This window comes from Benincasa hispida, chromosome 12, assembly GCF_027475165.1.
Source record: "Benincasa hispida cultivar pf3 chromosome 12, pf3_genome.v1.1, whole genome shotgun sequence".
Taxonomy (NCBI): domain Eukaryota; kingdom Viridiplantae; phylum Streptophyta; class Magnoliopsida; order Cucurbitales; family Cucurbitaceae; genus Benincasa; species Benincasa hispida.
In genome coordinates this window covers 65,758,647-65,779,024 of record NC_143489.1, presented here as the reverse complement: position 1 = coordinate 65,779,024, position 20,378 = coordinate 65,758,647, and the positions used below count along the sequence as shown (strand labels likewise).

General features: G+C 33.4%; 1 protein-coding gene and 1 non-coding gene across 2 annotated transcripts; both read left to right on the top strand.

Moving 5' to 3' along the window:
* The first annotated feature begins 260 nt into the window (after positions 1-260).
* On the top strand, positions 261-364 carry LOC150032139 (small nucleolar RNA R71). The gene has a single exon (XR_016525649.1). It is a non-coding gene; the product is annotated as a small nucleolar RNA R71 (small nucleolar RNA).
* A 10,886-nt stretch (positions 365-11,250) lies between these two features.
* LCBK2 (Diacylglycerol kinase family protein) lies at positions 11,251-16,448 on the top strand. Its single transcript, XM_039020252.2, has 12 exons — positions 11,251-11,711; positions 11,953-12,029; positions 13,376-13,429; positions 13,504-13,563; positions 14,174-14,251; positions 14,394-14,440; positions 14,543-14,583; positions 14,719-14,803; positions 14,896-15,010; positions 15,175-15,297; positions 15,392-15,492; positions 16,041-16,448. The coding sequence occupies exons 1-12, from the start codon at positions 11,525-11,527 to the stop codon at positions 16,168-16,170; spliced, it is 1,098 nt and encodes a 365-aa protein (XP_038876180.1). The 5' UTR covers positions 11,251-11,524; the 3' UTR covers positions 16,171-16,448.
* The last annotated feature ends 3,930 nt before the right edge of the window (positions 16,449-20,378 follow it).

Sequence of the window (20,378 nt, the reverse complement as noted above, 5' to 3'; positions counted from 1 at the left end):
GGTAGCCACTTATGCAGAAAGCGTGGCTATTGCGTTAGAATCAATAGAGTTTACATTCTGAGAGCATCTCTCCTCCTATCTGCTCTTACGTCATAAGTATCATCTACCCATTCCATATTATACTTGGCGATGTGGTCTAGTATTTCCTTAGCTTCGTTGTAAGATTTATCCATGATACCACCAGCTGCGGTTGCGTCGGCTGTCATTTGAGATGCTCTGTTCAATCCTTATAAAAGGTTTCCATCTAGACAGTTAAAGCTAATCCGTGATTAAGACAGTTCTTGACCATTCCTTTGAACCGCTCCCACGCGGCACTTAAAGTTTCAAATTCTTCTTGCTCAAAATTCATTATTTCTCTTCGCCTCCTTGCGTTAGTGGTGGGTGTAAAATATTTTTACATGAATTTTTCCACCAACTTTTCCCAAGTCGTTATCTCTCCAAGCTCCAAAGTACTCGCTCATTGCTTTACGTCATCACGCAGAGAGCATGGGAATAAGGATAGCTTGATAGCTTCTAGGGTGATTCCAGGAATCACAAATGAATTGCACGTCTCTAGAAAGCGTTTCATGTGGGTGTGAGGGTCTTCTCTACAAGCGCCTCCAAATTGACCAGTTGTTTGAACCATTTGTAGCATTATAGATTTCATCTCAAATCTTGTCCCACCAGTGTTGGATATATAATCCCTAGTGAGAAATCATACAACACAGGAGACACATACTCTCGCATAGGACGCGTACTACTGTTCGCCATTATGATTGGATTTTGAGCAGTGTTGGCTAGTTGTTAAGTTAAGTTATGGTTTAATTGCTCGTCCGTCATTTGTTGTTGTTCGAGTTGCTATCTGAGTTTTTGTTGCCTTAACCTTCAACAATGACTAGATCGTTTCTTCGTCTGAAGGTCCTTTCAACTTTGGGGTTGTATACGAGCTCAGGAGTGTTTTCCCTACTCATAAAATGTCTACAAGCTTCGGTTTAGCTTGTAATACTCCCTCGGCTGCAAGTTTCCTACAAAAGATACAAGTAAAATTTCTGGTTAGTCTTGTTGCTAAATCTCTGGCAACGGCGCAAAAAACTTATTTGTGTTCCTCGTGATGCGAACTAGGTATGTATTGTGTGAGTAAAGTGGAAAAATAGGGTGCAAGTGAGAGTATGAATGATGCGTGCAGGGATGCATGACACTCCTCCTTATGCATTCAAATTTTCCTGAATCGGATCTAAGTAAAAATCTAATTCAGGTTCCTGGTAAGTCCAGGGTTGAACTCAGAGATTTAAATCAGAGCTAACGCAGGGTTTGCATTGTAGCTAATATAGAAGGATCTTAAGTAAATGTTGAATGAGTTTTATCTATACTAAGTTTGTTGTGTGCATACAAGAAGATGCAAAAGGTCAAGTGGAAGGCTGGTTCATGTAAAAATGGTGTTTAGTGAAAGTGGTATGCGTTGATCTAAGTGAGAAGTACACGTGCGAGAATGTGGTGTGGTTGGAAATGAACTTTTCTTGCTTACAATCCAAGTATGTGTAGATGCGTTAGGTTTTTGCTTAACTTTTATTTAACACTTCTCAATGCGAATGCCACATAAATTCCTATCTCTAGGATGCATGCGTCAATAACAGAAAGCAATGAAACACTAGTACCTTTATCTCTAGATGTACCAAGCGTTTTGACTTAATGATTGCTCGCTTATTCTCTCAAATACTTCAAGCTAAAGTAACTTTTACCAAGTAATTACGTTGGCTTAAGCATTTAGAATTTGAACTTGCATGATGTCATAAATCCATCTAACATAGGTGGGATTTCATCTATTTATAGGTGTTGCTCTTCACTAGCTTAATGATGAGGCAACATTAAATTTCATACCCTGGTCAGCCACCTGATATTTAAACACTTTTCAGATGCCGCCAGTCAGTTGCCCATGCTTACAAGTGGTGATTTGACATAAACAGCCTAAGTCAATGAACCTTTGCTGCATTGAAATCCCTCTGACGCATGTCCATTCATTAGCTTCACTTGCGACACTTAAGATCTTTGTTGAAATCCTGTGATAATATGCATTAGTGATGCAACTTTTAGCAATAAACATTCTTTTGTACAAGTTTAGTAGTGTTTGAGTAATTCCATCCATTTTCTCTAAGAATGATGAGATTTTTATCATTAAAAATCCTAATTGTTCCAACTTTTGAGAGACAATAACTTGTATTTCTACAAGTTATCAGATGACATGACATGAATCTTGCGTGAGTTGTGAACTCCTGCCTATAAAGGCAGTCCTTTGATTTGCATGGGTGAGAATGGCCAATTTGCCGACACAATATGCCTACCATTTTAAGGATTAGTCTGATTGGGGAGCTAGAAACATAGCTACACAAGACGGGATTCACTTATTCCTTAATGACGGGATAAGTGGATAAATTGCTCCCTTAAGGGCTGATTCTGGGGCTTGAACAATGTGGCACCACACTCTCTCTTGGCTCGAGAGAGGTTTGGTCATAGTTGGACTATGACTTATTGTTCATTAGAGGGACCAGTGTTACTTAAGAAGATAGATGTAACTACAAGCGTAAAATGGTAATTTTGGCTCAACGGTACTTACGAACAATTTGTGAAGGCCATCACATTGTTGACTGGTTATATCCAATGGACACAAAAATATTGTTGGGTTTTTTGCCCTGAAACTCGTAGATAGTAAGTGTTATTAATTGACCATCATGAATAAAAAGTTATAGATGTTAATTCAATAAATGTTATTGTGTTGTCTTCTATTTTTGTCTTAATAACCCTAAATCCAATAAGTTAACATCCAAAGTTTCCTTATGAGTCTTGAACTGTATGTGGAGACATATAAGGATCAATATTCAAGATTCAAATTTTCCCGTCTTCAGGGTAAATGGAAGAGTGTTCCTTTAAGTGGTGTCTTTGGGACTTGAATAAAGGTCCCTACCCTCTCATTGGCCTGAGAAGGGTTTATGTTTATTGGTTGGACCATAAATAGGTTGTTCATTGGAGGAGTATTGATACTTAAGAAGTCAGAGATATGTAGACATGGACAAAGAAATATATCTGTAGTGAGAAGTGTGCAGCTATGGGTCTTTAGTGGATTGTATCCGCAGTTAACGAATATTGATTAATTTGGTTAATGAGTTTAGTCAATTAATGGCATAACGTTGGAGCTTCTGATCTAAGGTCCACCAAGTCCCTTTGTCAGCTCACTAAAGGATATAAGAGGAATGATTTGAATTGTTCAAATCAATTTGAGGAAATTGTATATTAATATAATTAATATGTAATTGATTAAGGATGTGATTTATAATTCAAATTAAGTTAGAAATAAACATTTAAATGAGATTCAAATAATTAATTCAAGTGAATTAGATTCACAAAGAATTAACTAAAAGAGAGGTGTTGCACATATACATATGATGTTTATGATAATTAAATATATATATATATATATATATGTTAAATTGGATTTAATGTATAAATAGTTATTTAACTAATGTGCTAATTAATTAAATAAGTATTATTTAATTAATTGTGCACAAGGAAAAATTGGAAAAAGGCTAGGAGAAGGGGGTGACCTTTCTCTATATAAAGTCTTCCTTATGACCCTTTTGGGGACACACAGAACATAGTGGAATTGCAAGCATTCATTGCGTAATTTTTTCGTAAGCCACAAAAGAAATCCTCTCTACTCTCCCAAAAGTTTTTCCTCCTCACCCTCTTCCAATGGATGGATACTACCTATCATTCTATTAGATTCTTTGAGAATAACAAGGTTACTCTCGTGGTGGTGTTCAAGATTGTTCGAGGAAATGTTTGTGTTCAAGATCGTTGGAGGGTTCGTTCATTGGAACTTCAAGATAATCGTTCTTGGAGCTTGGGAATCTACAAAGGTGAGAATGGTTCTAACATTTCCCTACAGCATGCTATTTACATGTTTATTCTACATTTATTTTGTTTTAGTTTACTGTTTTTGTTTATATAAAAATCGATTTTCGGGATGCAAGGTATTCACAACGCTTTCGCTACGGGATCTAATCCCAATATCAGAGCCAATTTTTTGCATCTTCGTTCTTCTTATTTTTCGAATTAAAAATTAGTTTTGAGGTGGGTTATTAAATCTACATTTTGAATAAAGGTTTGCAAGATTGGATATTTTTTATTTTAGCACTTAAATTACTTTTAATATGATTAAAATGTAAGGGCCCATTTTATTTTTTAGGAAATTTAATTCTTGCTTTGAGTTTGTAAGTCCGTGTCAATCGAACGAGCAACCGTTGCTGAAGGGATCAGAAGAAACAGAGGTGTTCGGGGCAAGTTTGGAGACGAAAATGAGCAGAACAAAAGCATTCTACTATTCAGCGTCGCGATGTTGCTATCGTAGCATTGCAACGCTGAAAGACAAGGCATAACGCATCGGATTCGTAGCGTTGCAACACTCAGAAGTTTGATAGAGTCTTGGTGGCGCACGTGCGAGAGAAGGCAGCTGCTGAAGTCCTCTTTTTACCTAATTATGCTTTGTTTTTTAAATTAATATTAATTAATTAAATTGATAAAATAATTATATTAATTTAATTAATTAATTTTGCATTAGGGTGTCAAAATCAGTCCAATTTTTTGCTGTTTAAATTACCTTAGATGTTAGTTTATTGGTTTTGTGGGTTAATGCTACTAAACGTCGAATAAAAGGCCTCATATTTTATTAAATAAATAAATCGTTTGTCATTACAATTACAAACTACAGGACCCATGAGATTTAGGCAACACCCTCAACAATAACATCAAGAGCAATATTATATGCAAAAATGTTGTCATTAGTTTGTTTCCATCTTTTTGCTATCATGACATAGTTTATTGAAATCTCACTGTTATCTTTAGGTATTTGACCTTCCTCACTAGACATGTCAAGTATTTCTTCATCGGTGTTTACATCCTCCACCAAGTCTTTTTTACTATTGACTATGTTTCTTTTTTATAGGATTTTTATCTTTAGAACCCACTAGACTACCATGCTTCTGGCGTGATCCAGACTCATTAGTAACAACTTGTTATGTGGGGATATCAATTTTCAATCGAACATTTGCAACTGGTATATGTGACTTAGTTACTTTCTTATCATCTATAAATGCATCTTGTATTTGATTAGATAAATTTTGCAAATGAATTATTTTTCTGAACTTCAAGTTCGTATTAACCTATTCGGGAATTTAAATGAGATAATAACGATGCATTCCACGTAATTTTTTTTTCCAATTTCTTAATTCCCCCTAATGTTGGAAAAAAATGTCTCATTAAAATGACAATCAATAAATTGTGTAGTACATACCATTGGGTTTGATGTCTTAAATCTCGTAGGTCCTAAAGTTTGTAAACATTGTATGAATATTCACTTTGTCTATAAAATATGTGATATTTTAGTTGCATTAACCACAAACCAATAAACTAACATCCAAGGTTATCATTGTAACTTAAACATGTATGTGGAGATATAAAGGTGGATCATGTTTAAGTGATAACCTAAATGGTCTGTAGTAGATGGATAAGGCTGGGTACCTTATCCTGGTGACACTACGAGTATGGCCTGCTTTGTAGGTGCTACAAGTGTTGTAAAGTGCTACAAATGATATGATCCTGATCATTCATGTATTAGACATGCAAGCAGGGATATTCTATACAAAATAATTTGTATAAAACCGAACCATGAAGTGTTGAGTCTCATTAGATAACATCATTCATAATAGAGACTTTCATTTCACCAGGATGGCCATAGGTAACATGACCTGAATCCTGAGTGAGTTGTGAACTCCTGCTTATGAGGGTCATCCTTTGATTTGTATGGGTAAAAGTGGTCAAATCACCTACTCAACAAGCCTACCATTTTGGGGATTCATCTTATTGGGGAGCTGGGAATACAACTAGACAAGATGGAATTCATTTCTTCCCCGAAGTAGGGGTAAGTAGATAAATTTCTCTCTTAAGAGCTGATTTTAGGTCTTGAACAATGTGGCGCCACACCCTCTCCTGGCCCGAGAGAGGTTTAGTCATAGTAAGACTACGATCTATTACTCATTAGAGGAAACAGTGATACTTAAGGAGTTAGATGTAACTACATGGGCAAAACGGTAAATTGGCCCAACTGTACTTACGAGCAATTTGTGAAGGGTCATCGTACTATAGATTGGTTATATCTAATAGACACAAAAACATATCTGTAGTGTGAAGAGTGCAGTTGTCGGTCTTTAGTGGAGTGCCCTACAGTTAACAGATGGTGGATAAAGTAATTAAAGAGTTTAATTAATTATTCACGTACCGTTGGAGCTTTAAGTTATAAGTCCATAAGGTCCCCTTGGTAGCTCAAAAGGATTTAGTTGAAAATTAATTTTTGGGTTAATTTGAATTGTTCAAATTAATAAGAGGGAATTTAGTTATATATGATATAATTAAATTGATTCAATTATATATGATATAATTGTTATAATGTATTTGATACACTATAATTTATTTGGAGGAAATAAATATTTGAATAGGATTCAAATATATTTTGAATGAATGAGATTCATAGTTGTTAAATTAAATATAAATATGATTTATATTAAATGCCAGAAAATAGAGAAAATAAATTATAGTTTATATTGTATATGATACAATATTAAAACTATAGGTTATGTGTTATATTTGATATAACATATAGTTTAATATAAATAAGATATGATAAGTTAGTTATCATATTTATTTATATTATTTTTTTATTTTGAATAATAAATACTTATTTTCTCTCCAACCACCTTAGTGGGTGGTTAATTGGTTTTATGATAAAAAGAATAAAAGAAATTATTTTCTCTTCTTCCAGACAGTGGTTACATGGTTGAAGCTTTTACCATACGATAGAATTTTCACAGAATTGTTCAGTCTTCTTCAATCTTCATCTTCCTCCAAACTCAAACAAACTCTCAAAACCAAAATAGTCAGAGTCCACCACTCCTAGACTCTCATCCTAAGAATACCAAAGGTTTACTGTAGTAGTGTCTCTTTCTAGTTCGTGAAGTTCTTGAAGAAGGTCTTCAAGAAGTTGTTGTGTTCGAGTTCGTGAACGTTCGAGGGATTTACAAGAAGAAAGGTTCTTCAAAGGTAATATCTATTGAATCCTTTTCTTCCTTTAAGCATATTGTAATTTATATAGAATGCATATCTTGTATGTTTACTGTAAATTTAGTTTTCAATAAAAATGGAATTTGGACGATCTGCTTCTACTCAAGGTTCTCATTTTAAAACGATTTCTTTCAAATACATCACTTGTTAGAGGTTCAAGATATTTAATAACTGATGAGAAATCAAATCCAACATATATTTCTAACCTCCTTTGAGGATCCATTTTAGTACATTGTGGTGGAGCAATTTGAACATATGCTTCACATCCAAAAATTCATAGATGGGAAATATTTTGCTCATGGCCTAAACCAATTGTAATGGGGGAGTACTTATGATAAGCTACTGGCCTAATTTGTACGAAATTATCAAGTAATGGTCTAATAACTGCATAATAGCGGGATCCCATACAGATGTAGAAAATTAGCTCTAATAAGCAATAGTCTAGGTTTTAAAACAATTCTACTCAACCATTTTGTGTATGAACATGAGCTACAAGATGTTCAATATTTATTCTAGTTGACATACAATAATTATTCTTGGTATGTAAATTCACCAGCATTATCAAGACGAATGAATTTAATTGTATAGTCAGGAAATTGTGCTTTTAACTTAATGACTTGAGCAAGTGATCTTGCATATGTAAGGTTTTGTGGATAATAAGCACACATGTGACCATCTATCAGATGCATCTATTAATACCATAAAATATTTAAACGGTCCACTTGGTGGGTTAATAGCTCCACATATTTCACCATGAATTCGTTTTTAAAATGTGGGTGATTCAGTTCCCACTTTGGCTGGTGATGGTCTAATGATTCATTTGCCTTGAGAGCAAACATCACATGATAATTCATTAGATTGAAGAATCAGCTTTTCAATGGATGTCCATGTGAATCCTCAATAATTTTTCTATCATTATAGACCTTGGATGACCTAATCTATCATGCCAAATAGCAAATATATTTGGATTCATGAACTTCAAGTTCATTGTTGCATATGTTTCAATTACTCATATATGAATATAATCTAATACACTGAAAAAGTAGACAACATTTCTAGTATACATTTTTCATGTGAGACAATAGATATAATATAAAGATACTCTATCTTATTTTTCTATCAGTCTCAATATGATAACCATTGCAACGTATATTTTTTAAAATTAGTAGATTTCTCTTCGATTGACTAGAGAACGATGCATTGTAGATTGTAAATTTTGTTCCTTTCGGCAAAATAATATTTTCTTTTTCAAAACCTTCAATTAAATTAGCAGAACCTGATATTGTATTAACTTTTCTTCAAGCAGTGTCGGTTTGGAAAAATAACTTCTGCTTGTAAGTATTGTATGTATAGTTGCACAGCCTGCCAGACATAGATCTTCATTGCTCATTTTTATGTCACTCAATATATGAAAACTATTCATGCTTCTTCACTAACCAAAATAATTAAAATAAGAGAAACAAAACTTGAAGTATAAAGTTCAACCTTAAAAAATATGAAAGATAGATTAAAAAAAACCAAACAACATTAATTCTAAATATTCTCAAAATCAAAATAAGATTTGATACTCCATCAATTATGCCAATTTTCTCTTTAGGAGATTTAAAGAATTTTGTCACATAAAAAATTGTCATATTGAATGGGTCAAATATAACATTATCGTGGTAATCAAAATTTCCTTTCACATTTTTTTCCTGTTTCCTTCAGGGAAGCTTGATAGAGATCAACTAAGTGTCTTGACGTACGTCAGATACAAGTCCAATGCCCAGTCATTTTGCATCGTAAGCCTTTTTGTTTAACAATACTTTTTGAACTCTTATCTTGTGAAATTTTTCCTTTATAATCATCATTTCGTATGGTTCTTTTAAAATTTGGATGATTATAAGGACCACCACGAATAAAATAATTATTTCTTCCTCCACCACAATCACGGCCCCAATCACGACCACGATTATTAGCATTCACAACATTCACTTTAGGGAATGATGTTGTTCCAGTTAGTCGAGATTCATGATTTTTCATCAATAACTCATTATTTTGTTCAACCATGCATAAATTTAGTTCATAATACTTTTTAAAACATTTTTCTTAATATTGCTAGTGCAGAAGTATATTCGAGACATGAAAAGTAGAAAATATCTTATCTAACATTTCTGCATAAGTAATTTTTTCTCTACTAACAACAATTTTGAACTAATTTTAAATAATGCGAAGTTGTAATCACTTACCAAGAAATCTTAGAGCCTCAAATGCATCCATTCATAATGAGCTTTAGAAAGAATAGTTATTTCTCATGATCATATCTTTCTTTTAAGTTCTTCCACAAGAAAAAGTGGATATTTTACTATTAAATATTTCATCTTCAATTCCTCGTAGAGATGATGATGAAGAAAAATCATGAATGAGAGAAGTGAGAGAAAATAGAAAGAGCGATGAGCTGAAAAACCTAAACTCAAAGAAGCGAGAGATCCTAATCAACGTGTAAGATGATCCATTTTGATAAATTCAACATGATATGACATGCAAAATGTATAAAAAAATAAAATAAAATAAAAAAGTGAAGTTTTAAAAGATAGGGCGTCTACAAGAAATTGGTTCTTGACACATGAGCAGTGACAAAAATAGGAAGAAGGGAGAAAAACGATCATTAAAGTCAAAATCACACGTTTTTGGCAAGAACAAACAGAGTTTTTCGGATTTTTTAAATTTATAACAGTTTTTCATACCACTAATTTGTGACCGGAAATAACAATCATTAAATGTAGGAAAATAAAAAGAAAGTACAATTTTGGTGGGAAGAAATTTTAGAAATTTCGAATATTTCATTTTGGACTCAATTTTTATGCCATCCACGACTTTCTCTAAATTGTAATGTCATTTTTACTTTTCTTTCATGTAAATATTAGTATGGTGTGTGTACTTAAATTTTAGTTCATTTTTGTCTTTATAGTTTCAAAATATTCATTTGGATCCTTAAGCTTTCAACTTTAATTCATTTTGGTTCTTGTACTTTTAAAAAGTGACTATTTTTATCTATTCATTCTCATTCTTATTTCATTGTTAAAGGACCACAATTGTTACTTTTAAAACATACAAGTAAAAGTGTAAGTGGGTTGGGTCGGGTCGGGTCGATTTTCTTTTATAACTGACCCAACATGACCCAAATTGGCCTTGTATAGACAAGACCCGACCCGACCCATTATGTTTCAGGCTTGAAGCAGGACGGGTCGAGTGAACTTCAGTTTTCATCATTGATTTGAGATTTTGAGAGGGACTCGTCTTCCTTGTTTTTCGATTCTTCTTCGTTCTGGCTTCTAGGGGAGAGACTTCTCTAAGCTCAAAGAAGAAGAAGAGAGAGGATAACTGGGGGTATCACCTTTTGAATTAGAATAGAACCGAACCAAACCAAATTTAGTTTGGTTTTGTCTAGTTCCTATATATCCCAAACCAAATAAACCACCATTAAGAGTACATAGATCAAAATAAACATTTTAAAAATGCAAAGACTAAAATGAACCTAAGTTAAATTACATGGACCAAAATAAATATTTTGCAAACACAAAGACCAAAATAAATCTGAATTTGAAGTATAGAGATCAAAGTAATATTTAAAATTTTTAATCAAGCATAACATTTTTCCCTTTTCAATATGGCTTTTCATTGCTTTGTATTAAGACTTCCCGATCTCTTATAATTTTTCTTCTTTAAAAAAAAAATGTATTAACTATAGAGCAGGTTCTGTATCGAGTGACATGGATAATTCAAAATAATCGAGTATAAAGTAATCGAGCATCGAATATGACGTTGATATGATCGAATATACGTGTCAATTGCAGCCGTATCAGGTGACCTGAAGCTGAGTATCAAGTGATCGTACATTAAGAATCGAGTAAATTCGTATTGACAAGCGTGAAGGATATCTCAAAAGTGAAATGGTAAAATCACATACTTATGACATAAGCAGAATGCCACATCCTATTACTTTCTTTATATGAGACCATTTTTTATCTGGGCCTAGGCCACCCTAAAAAAAAACAAACCATTAAGATTCTCCAACAATAGTTTTTGAAGATTTTAAAAAGCAATATCTTCGAACCAACACAAAATTTGGATCTCTACTCTCACCATTGTGTTAAGCTCTAAAATATGATTTTGTAAAGACACAGATCAGAATAACATTATCCAAATCCACACCTTTTTTTTCTTCAAAATTATCTGTGAATCAAACGGCACCCATCAATGAAATTCTGATTTAGTAAGATCAAATGGACATGAATCGCCGCAAATCTTGAAGGAGTCCGTGCTGTTCGAGAATCTTTTCATTAAGCAACTGCGTTAATGTCAATGTCATTTCCGATCTCCACTTCGCATTAAGAAGATGGTTGTTTCCTTTTGCTATCACTTAGCATTGGGACCTTCCATGGCTACAAAACCCTTTATCACCAGGGCCGAGCAGCCCATGGCTCCCGATTTTTATGCTGATCGGTCAATTTTCCATCGTGGGTCGTCTTCTTTCTCTTCCTCTTCTGGCCGTCGCGATCTTGTTTTCGTTGTTAATCCCCGCGGTTCGTTTCTCGTCTCTTGATTTTCAGTTTCCTTGGTAGGGAGAGGAATTCAGTTGAGAAATGGGAAATTTAGGATGTGGGTTTGTTGCATTTATGTGGTAATTGAAGATTGTAATCCCTTGAGTTTATTGGAACTTCACTAGAGATTGTAATTTTTTGAGTTTTTTTTTCATGTTCTTGTGCTATTGGCCACTGGGTGATTTCTAGTTATGGATTTGCTCATATTTTAGCTTCTATGCAGGTGCAAATGGCAAGACGGTGAAGGAATGGAAGAAGCTCGTTCCATATCTACGCACTCGCCTTGGTGAACAGTATAATGTGAGATTTTTTTTCCCTCCCTCTTGGCATCTGTAGGGAATACTATGAGTCCAAATTCCAATGGTGTTTCTGGGTCTCAGCTTCACTATCTCCGTTGAAGTTATCTAGCTTTATTGGTTATGTTTAAGGAGCTTACTGGAGAAAATGATTTGCAAAATGAACGCTAAATTTAAAAAGAGTTTGGGGGGAACCATTTTCTGACATAGTTTTTTCGTTTTATGACAATCAAAGTTTAGTTAAACATGTTTGGAATTTGGATATCAGTTTTTTAGGAGTCGTTTTCTATGTTTTTCTTTCTATTTATTGGCCTGTTTCTTAGAAAGTTGAATTTGTTTGTTAAACCTCCAGTTGTGAATGTTTATGCTAGAAGGGAGAAAAAAGGTAATCTTGTCTCAAGCAGCAAGGATAAGTAGTAGTTTTTATTATTAGGATTGTTAGTAGTTATTATATTTGAATTTGGTGTGTTGGGAAGTTATAACTTCCTTTGTTGGTTATGATTGTACCTTGGTCATACTTGGTAGGTTGTATGTTCTCACTAGAGAATTTTTAAGTAAATTGAGGATGCGTATCATTGTTCTCCCTTCAAATGTCAGGACAACTAGCCTTGGCATCGTTGAAAGGAGAGTATTGCTAAATTTTTAAAAGGATCACAAATATGTGCTTGCTTGGACTTGGACTGAGAAATCTAGTTTTAGTATTGATCAAGTATTCCATTCTTTACATACAACTCGCACAAAGATTGTCCAACAACCATTTTAGTTGAATAACCATGTGATTCTAATCAAACCAGCCAGTTTACTATTGTTTTGATCTACATGGATAGCATTGTCAATAACAAAGGAAAACCTAAACATAGGTTCTCTCTTGGTGTAAATTTTTTTCTTATTTTCATGGCTACAGTCTATCCTCTTTTGGCCAATTGGTCCTTTTTGTAGCCTCCTAAGGCCCGGGTTTGCTGCTTCCCTTTATATTTTATCTCATCAATGAAATGTTAGAACATTTCTCATTTTAAATAAATAATATATGGATAATAAAAAGAAAGTTCCTTATATTATCATCGGCATATCTGTATCTCATTTTTACATTTTCCTCTGATCTGACTTTTTATTTCTTTAAAGGACCTATTATTTGCTTTTATTGAGATTTCAAACTGGTTAATGATCTGTATCTTCATGGATTCTTTTTGTTATTTTGATTTATTTTTCCAAATTTCATTGAGGAGCCTAAAAAATCGTAATAGCTCCTTATCATGTTATAATGGAGTGTATAAGCGAATGGTTCCATGTGCACTAATTTGTGTAGGTTGAAATTTATCTTTCAACTAAACAATTCACTTTTGTGGACAGATATGTGAATCTTTGACGTCAGGTCCTTGCCATGCTATTGATATAACGAGGGAGGTCTGTCTGTATTCTTTCTTCGTGGGACTTCAAATAGTGAATATCAACCTTTTTACTGACTTGATGACTTATAGGCAATTCGGGAAGGTGCTGATGCCGTGATTGCTGTAGGAGGAGATGGAACTTTTCATGAGGTACAACTCATTTCCATTAGTTCAGTTTTTAATTCTTGGCTGAGGCTCGGTTTTCCAAATTATCTTTTCTTTTTGTCGGTTTTGGTTTCAGTTAAGCCAGAAAACCAAGCCAAACTGCTTGCACAACTAAGTTGAATGATGTGATTGCCTGGTTGGTGTATGACCAGTGTTTCCTTTTGTCTCTCTTGGGCTCCTCCAAACTTTTTGAAGATATTATTTGTATATCCATAGTTTTTGAACCCTGAGATTTCAGTGGTAACATCTAACCATTAGTGTTGCTTGAGTATGTCTTCTTCTCCTACTACTTAGCACTTAATAATGATCAGCTATCAAGGTCCATTTGCTATAAAAATAACCTATTAACTTGGTTTTGATTCTAGCAACCCTCTTGCATTGGCATGTGCTCCGATTCAAGAGGTTGGAGGTTCAATTCCCCCCAACCCAGCAATTGTTGATTCTAGCAACCCTCTTGTATTGTCCATTAGATGTCCAAGTCCATTAGATATAAGCAGGCATTTTACAGGCTTTCAGTGAAAGTTTCTAGGATTGAAGATGGTTGTATACGTTTGTCTCGATGGATCAGGGGATTAACCTGCCTTATGATTGACAGGTGGTTAATGGCTTCTTTTGGGCTGGAAAACCCATTGTAAATAATGATGGAGAAGCTCGTAAATCAACAGCACTCGGTGTAAGAGATTCCTGCATAGTTACAATCTTAAGCTGTCTATTTCCGTTATCTACCATAACTACTAGCTTATCTTTCTGTGACTCGTTCAGATTATTTTCCTGAAAAATTGTCGGACTACATATATTACTGTGTCTACTTGCAGATTATTCCCTTAGGGACAGGTTCAGATTTTGCAAGAACATTTGGTTGGTAAGTGCATGTTACTGCATTGTGTTTTTGTACGATGTGAGACTTTAAATTAGCACTTCCTCCATGGGGTTAAGCAAACTCGGTCAACATTCTTTTAATTAGGAATAACAATCCTTTTGAAGCTGTGGACCGTATAGCTAAAGGTACCCTTGTTTCACTTTTTTTCATCTTCCTCTCTTATGTTTCTGTTGATCACTTCGATGAAGTGCTTTAAATGGCTCTGTTTGTTCACACAAACATTGCTTTAGCATTGGTAGTTCATGTTAGATATTCTGCAGGGTTGAGGTCCCGAATTGATGTTGGAGTTGTCAATGAAGAAAATGGAGGGTATCATTACTTTGCAAATGTTGCAGACATTCATTTGTAAGGTTAATCTAAAATTATCATTGATGATAACCGACAAACTATGGTAATTCAGGACATCTAATTATTATATTGCATGGATCTTTGTGCAGGAGTGCCAAGGCTGGTTTTTATGCTTCAAGATACAAGAAATTTGGAAACTTATGCTATGTGATTGGTGCTTTGCAAGGCTTTATGGGACACCAAAATAGAGATTTTAAGATTAAGGTCAGCATATAAAAAAAACTCTAGGCTTTTTAATTTGTTTTATGCAATAATTGTGGTGCGGTTCCTTAAGGTGGTTTCAAAATGTAGACCATTTTGGAGGGTGGGAGAGAGCATTTTTACCATCTTGATTTATTTTCATCTATGTAGAATGCTATAATTTACAGGTGGATGACGGTGAATGGGAGCTGTATCCACAAGTAACTGCCCTATGCATTGGAAATGCTAAATACTTCGGCGGTGGTATGAAAATTGTGCCGAATGCCGATCCTTGCAACGGGAATCTAGAGGTAGAATTCATTTCGGTGGAATTTTATCTGATTTCACTATTTCCTTCATTGTCTCCTGAACTTGTGTGATACTTGCCCTCTGCTTTCTTTGCAGGTAGTAATTCTTCAGGATTTCAAGTGGTACGACTTTATTCTGAATTTACATAAAATCTACAATGGGACACATTTGACAGTGAAAAACGTAACATCAAGAAGGTTTGTTATCTCTTTAAGAATTACAATGTGTCTAGACTTTCCATTTTGCATTTCAGTTCTCTCTCCAACATCTGTTTTATGCTGGAGACTTCTGAAAAACTATAACTGAACTGGAATTGCATGGAGAATTTATGGTGTTCATTTCGGTCAAGTTTTTGCTTGAGAAAAACTTACATTCAAACTTAATTGGAGATGCTTTTTTCACCTAGCAGAGAAGCCATTAGAAAAGTAATATTGGAAAACTTTCTGGCATTCTGATGTATCCTCCACCAAAATTAGAAAGCTTACATGGTTGATGGTTATCATTTTTTCCTTGTTACTATCTTTGTTTGCTTTGATGAAGTCGGTTCCAAAATTTTGATCGATAGCAATGTACTCATCCATGGTTGCATACATGATTGAGCATGATTTCAGATTTCAGCTCCACGTCATTGAAATTCATACATGATTGGCAATGGTGTTCTTTTCTCAATAAAAACTTCCTACTGCTGCTTCTGGATTTGTTTGTCTGCAACTATCATCATTTCATCATTTTGTTGTTCAAGCAGCGTCCGTTCAATTGAAGTGGAAGAAGTTTCGAGCAGCGGCAGCATTTATGTTCAATCTGATGGAGAACACTTGGGGTTTCTTCCAAGGAAATTCCATATTCTACCAGCTGCCATTGAAATGATCTGCTGAATATGAGCTTCCTTTCGCAGAGAGAGGAAACAATAAGCAAAAGCTTCATAGCCATTGCAGCCTTTTTCTCAGGTGGATTGCTCTCTCAAATTTGAGTGGACAAAGTAGGTTGTAGTTTTGCTTTTGATCTATTAGCTACAGTTCCTTTTTGTACCAAATCCATTTTCTTGTTTTGTTGCTGTTGTAAATGTAACTGGCATTTTGCATTTCATTCCACTTTTTTAAAAAAGATTTTACATCTAATGAAAAACCTTCTGTACAAGTTTCAATTGGATTCATATAATTTTGTTACCTTTCAAAACCTCATATCCTCTCTTTTTGAGGTTTGGTCTTTAGTGAGGTTTCAAATTTTTTTTTTTTTTTGTAATTATATCCTAAATAATATTGGGCTTGAGAATCTAAACTTTCAAAACATCATCTTGTTATTAGAATTTGAAATCACTCAACATTGTTACACAATTGGACCAAAAACAGATGAGGCTACAATATACACGGATGAAGTTTAACTATAAAAATGATAACGGTGTGTTTCATTATTGACTGTTTCAGGATGGATATTTGTCAATTAGGTTAAAACTTGTGATTGAGCTAGAGAATCGTGTCAACTTGGGGTTTGATACTAGGTATCTTAAGCTTTCAATTTCATACATGTTTAGTAGTGATTTTGAAATTGTTAAAATAATTTTGACCATGTTTCGAAACACACATGTACTCACTTATAATCAATTTGTTGTTTAATTTTACACTTTTGAATACAATTTTTATACTATTAAAATTTATTTTGAATGGTTAGTGTTTTCGAAGTGGTTTTAAAAATGACAAATGATTTTAAATATTTCAAAATTACTCTCAAACATAAAAATGTGTGGAAGCTTAAAGATCGCTTCGAACGAGTTGGTACATCGTGGAGAGCATTGATGTGTTGGATCTCAATAGCCAGTCCTTTTTCTGAAAATAATGGCGATTAAGATTGGTTTGGAAGCTATTGGAGATTTCCAGTTCCCCTCTAATTGCTGGATCTGACTCTCAAATTTTCATCCAACCTGAACATTTTAGAAAAATTCTCCACTTTGTTTCAAATGTTTATTTTTACATATATAATCGTTCTTGTTTTCCTTTATTAAAAAAAGTTGTTATAATTTGTGTTTATATTACAAATATCACGAAATATATGTAAATTAGATGTTCATGCTTAGTATCCAAATACCAAGTGTCACTTATCCATTACTCTATGTGTCATATAACAACTCATAGTGTGCTACATCCTACTTGTCAAAATCCCTATAAATAAATGATCATATGTGGATTTTGTAGACACATACTTCAAATTTTCATTTTCCATATTTTTTATTTACATAATTTCTTATATTTTGATATTTTATTTATTTATTATTATACATTATATTTTTCTATATTCGAGTTTCCATTGTGTTTCACAATTTCCTATCATTTCTCTTGCTAAAGGTAGACCTTAAAGATATGTTGTTTTCCCTCTCTTTACTACAATTAATAAATTAAATATTTTGTATGTTTTCAATTTCTAATATAAATACAATGTTTTGTGACAGTGTTACCATACCAAATTTTACAAAACTAGAAATTGTCGCTCTTGACATTCATGGTAATAGTTATTTGTTGTGAGTGCTTGATGTCGAAATACACCTGGATGTAATGAACTTTAGGGAAACAATTAAACAAGATAATACGGCATCTAGTCAAGAAAAGACAAAAGTCATGATCTTCCTTTGTCGTCTTCTCCACGAGAGATTGAAAATGAAATATCTAACAGTAAAAGATCCTCGTCTCTTGTGGAATAATTTGAAAGAAAGATATGATCACTAGAAGTCAGTTACTCTTCCTAAAACTTGTTATGAATGGATGCATTTAAGGTCTCAAGATTTAAAATCAGTAAGTGACTACAACTCCGCATAATCAATTCAAAATTGTTGTTATGCGGAGAAAAATTACTGATGTGGATATGTTAGAAAAGACATTTTCTACTTTTCATATCTCGAATATGCTCCTTCAACAACAATATCGAGAGAAAGTTTTAAAAAAATATTATGAACTCATCTCATGTCTTCTTGTGGCCAAACAAAATAATGAGTTATTGATGAAGAACCACAAATCTCGACCAACTGGAACAACACCATTCTCTGGAGTGAATGCTATAAATTTTAATAATCGTGGTCGGGGTTGGGGTCGGGGTCGTGGTTAAGGTTGTGACCGTGGTAGAGGAAGAAATAATTGTTGTTTTTCTAGTGGTTGTTCTAATCATCCAAATTTCAAAAGAACCGTTTGAAATGATGATCATAAAAGAAAAACTCCATAAGAATTCAAAAGGTGATGAACAAAAATGATTTTGATGTGGTATGAGTGGGCATTGGTCAAGTATTTTTGTACATCAAAAGATCTAGTTGTTCTATATGAAGCTTCCCTGAAGGAAGAAAGGAAAAATGTGGAAGCAAATTCGCATACCAGGATAATGATATATTTGACCCATCTCATATGAAAAATTTAGACGTGGCCAACTTATTTGAATCTCTTGAAGAGAAAATTAACGTCATCGATGGAACAACAAGATCTTCTTTAGATTTTGAGAATATCTAGAATTAATGTTTATTATTATTATTATTATCTTTCATATCTTTAGGTTAAATTTTTGTATTTCAAGTTTTGTATAACTTATTGTAATTCTCTTGTTTAATGAAGAATCGTGGACTATTTTCATATATTGAGTGATTCAAAAATAAAGAATGAAGATCTATGTCTGGCAAATTGTGCAACTACACATATAATACTTACAGGTAGAAATTTTTTCTCCAAACTAACAATGCTAGAAGCAAAAGTTAATACAATATCAAGTTCTGCAAACCTGATTTAAACATTCGAAAAAGAAAATATTATTTTGCCTAGAGGAACAAAATTTACAATTAACAATGCATTGTTCTCTAGTCAATCAAAGAGAAATCTACTAAGTTTAAAATATTTACATTGCATTGGTTATCATATTGAGACTGATATAAAAATGAGACAAAATATCTTTATATCATATTTATTGTTTCACTTGAAAAATGTATAATGAAGAAGTTGTCTACCTTATCTTTTGGATTATATTATACTCATATACGAGTAATTGAAACATATACAACAATGAACCTAAAGTTCATGAATCCAAACATATCTACAATTTAGTATGACCAATCAAGTCATCTAGGGTCTATAATGATGAGAAGAATTATTGAGAATTCACATGGACATCCATTGAAGAGCCAAAAGATTCTTCAATCTAATAAATTATCATGTGATGCTTGCTCTCAAAACAAATTAATAATTAGACCATCACCAACTAAAGTGAAAATTGCATCACCTACATTTTTAGAACGAATTCATGGTGACATATGTGGATCTATTAACCCACCAACTAGACCATTTAAATATTTTATAGTATTAATAGATGCATCTAGTAAATGGTCACATGTGTGCCTATTATCAAGTCAAATTTTTGCATGTGTAAGATTACTTGCTCAAATAATTAAGTTAAGAATACAATTTCCTGATTATACAATTAAAATAATTCGTCTTGATAATGTTGGTGAATTTACATTTCAAGCTTTTGATAATTATTGTATGTCAATTGGGATAAGTGTTGAACATCTTGTAGCTCATGTTCATATACAAAATGGTTTAGCATAATCATTCTTAAAATATTTGCAATTAATTGCTAGACCATTACTTATGAGAGCTAAGCTTCCTACATCTATATGGGGTCATGTTATGCATGTTGCGTCACATGTACGTATTAGGCCAGTAGCTTTTCATAAGTATTCGCCATTACAATTAACCTATGGTCATGAGTCAAATATTTTCCATTTGAGAATTTTTTGATGTGTAGTATTGAAGGAATGGTGAAGTTCCGCAGCGGAAGCGGGATCATTCCCAATTTTATTTATTTTTTATTTTATTATTATTAGTTTTTTTTTTTTTTTTTTTTTTTTACAGAATCCCAAATTATAGAACAATCAAATTATGCATAATAATAAGACAGTTACAGGAGGGAATTAGGGAGAAGAACAACTTATTCTTGATGCCAAAATTCTTCATGTAATCTCTTGATCCGATCACGAACACTTTGATTGTTCCACTTTTCTATCGTGTGGTGCATTAGAAGTGCTTAGAGTAAAACAGATTGAAAAAATAAATTCTAA

What these genes read in the sequence shown, in the direction of transcription:
- LCBK2 (XM_039020252.2), top strand. Translation starts at nt 11,525, where the DNA reads ATGGTTGTTTCCTTTTGCTATCACTTAGCATTGGGACCTTCCATGGCT. An exon ending in GAGATGGAACTTTTCATGAG is followed by an intron (nt 13,564 to 14,173) that starts GTACAACTCATT and finishes TATGATTGACAG; the next exon opens with GTGGTTAATGGCTTCTTTTG. An exon ending in ATAGAGATTTTAAGATTAAG is followed by an intron (nt 15,011 to 15,174) that starts GTCAGCATATAA and finishes TATAATTTACAG; the next exon opens with GTGGATGACGGTGAATGGGA.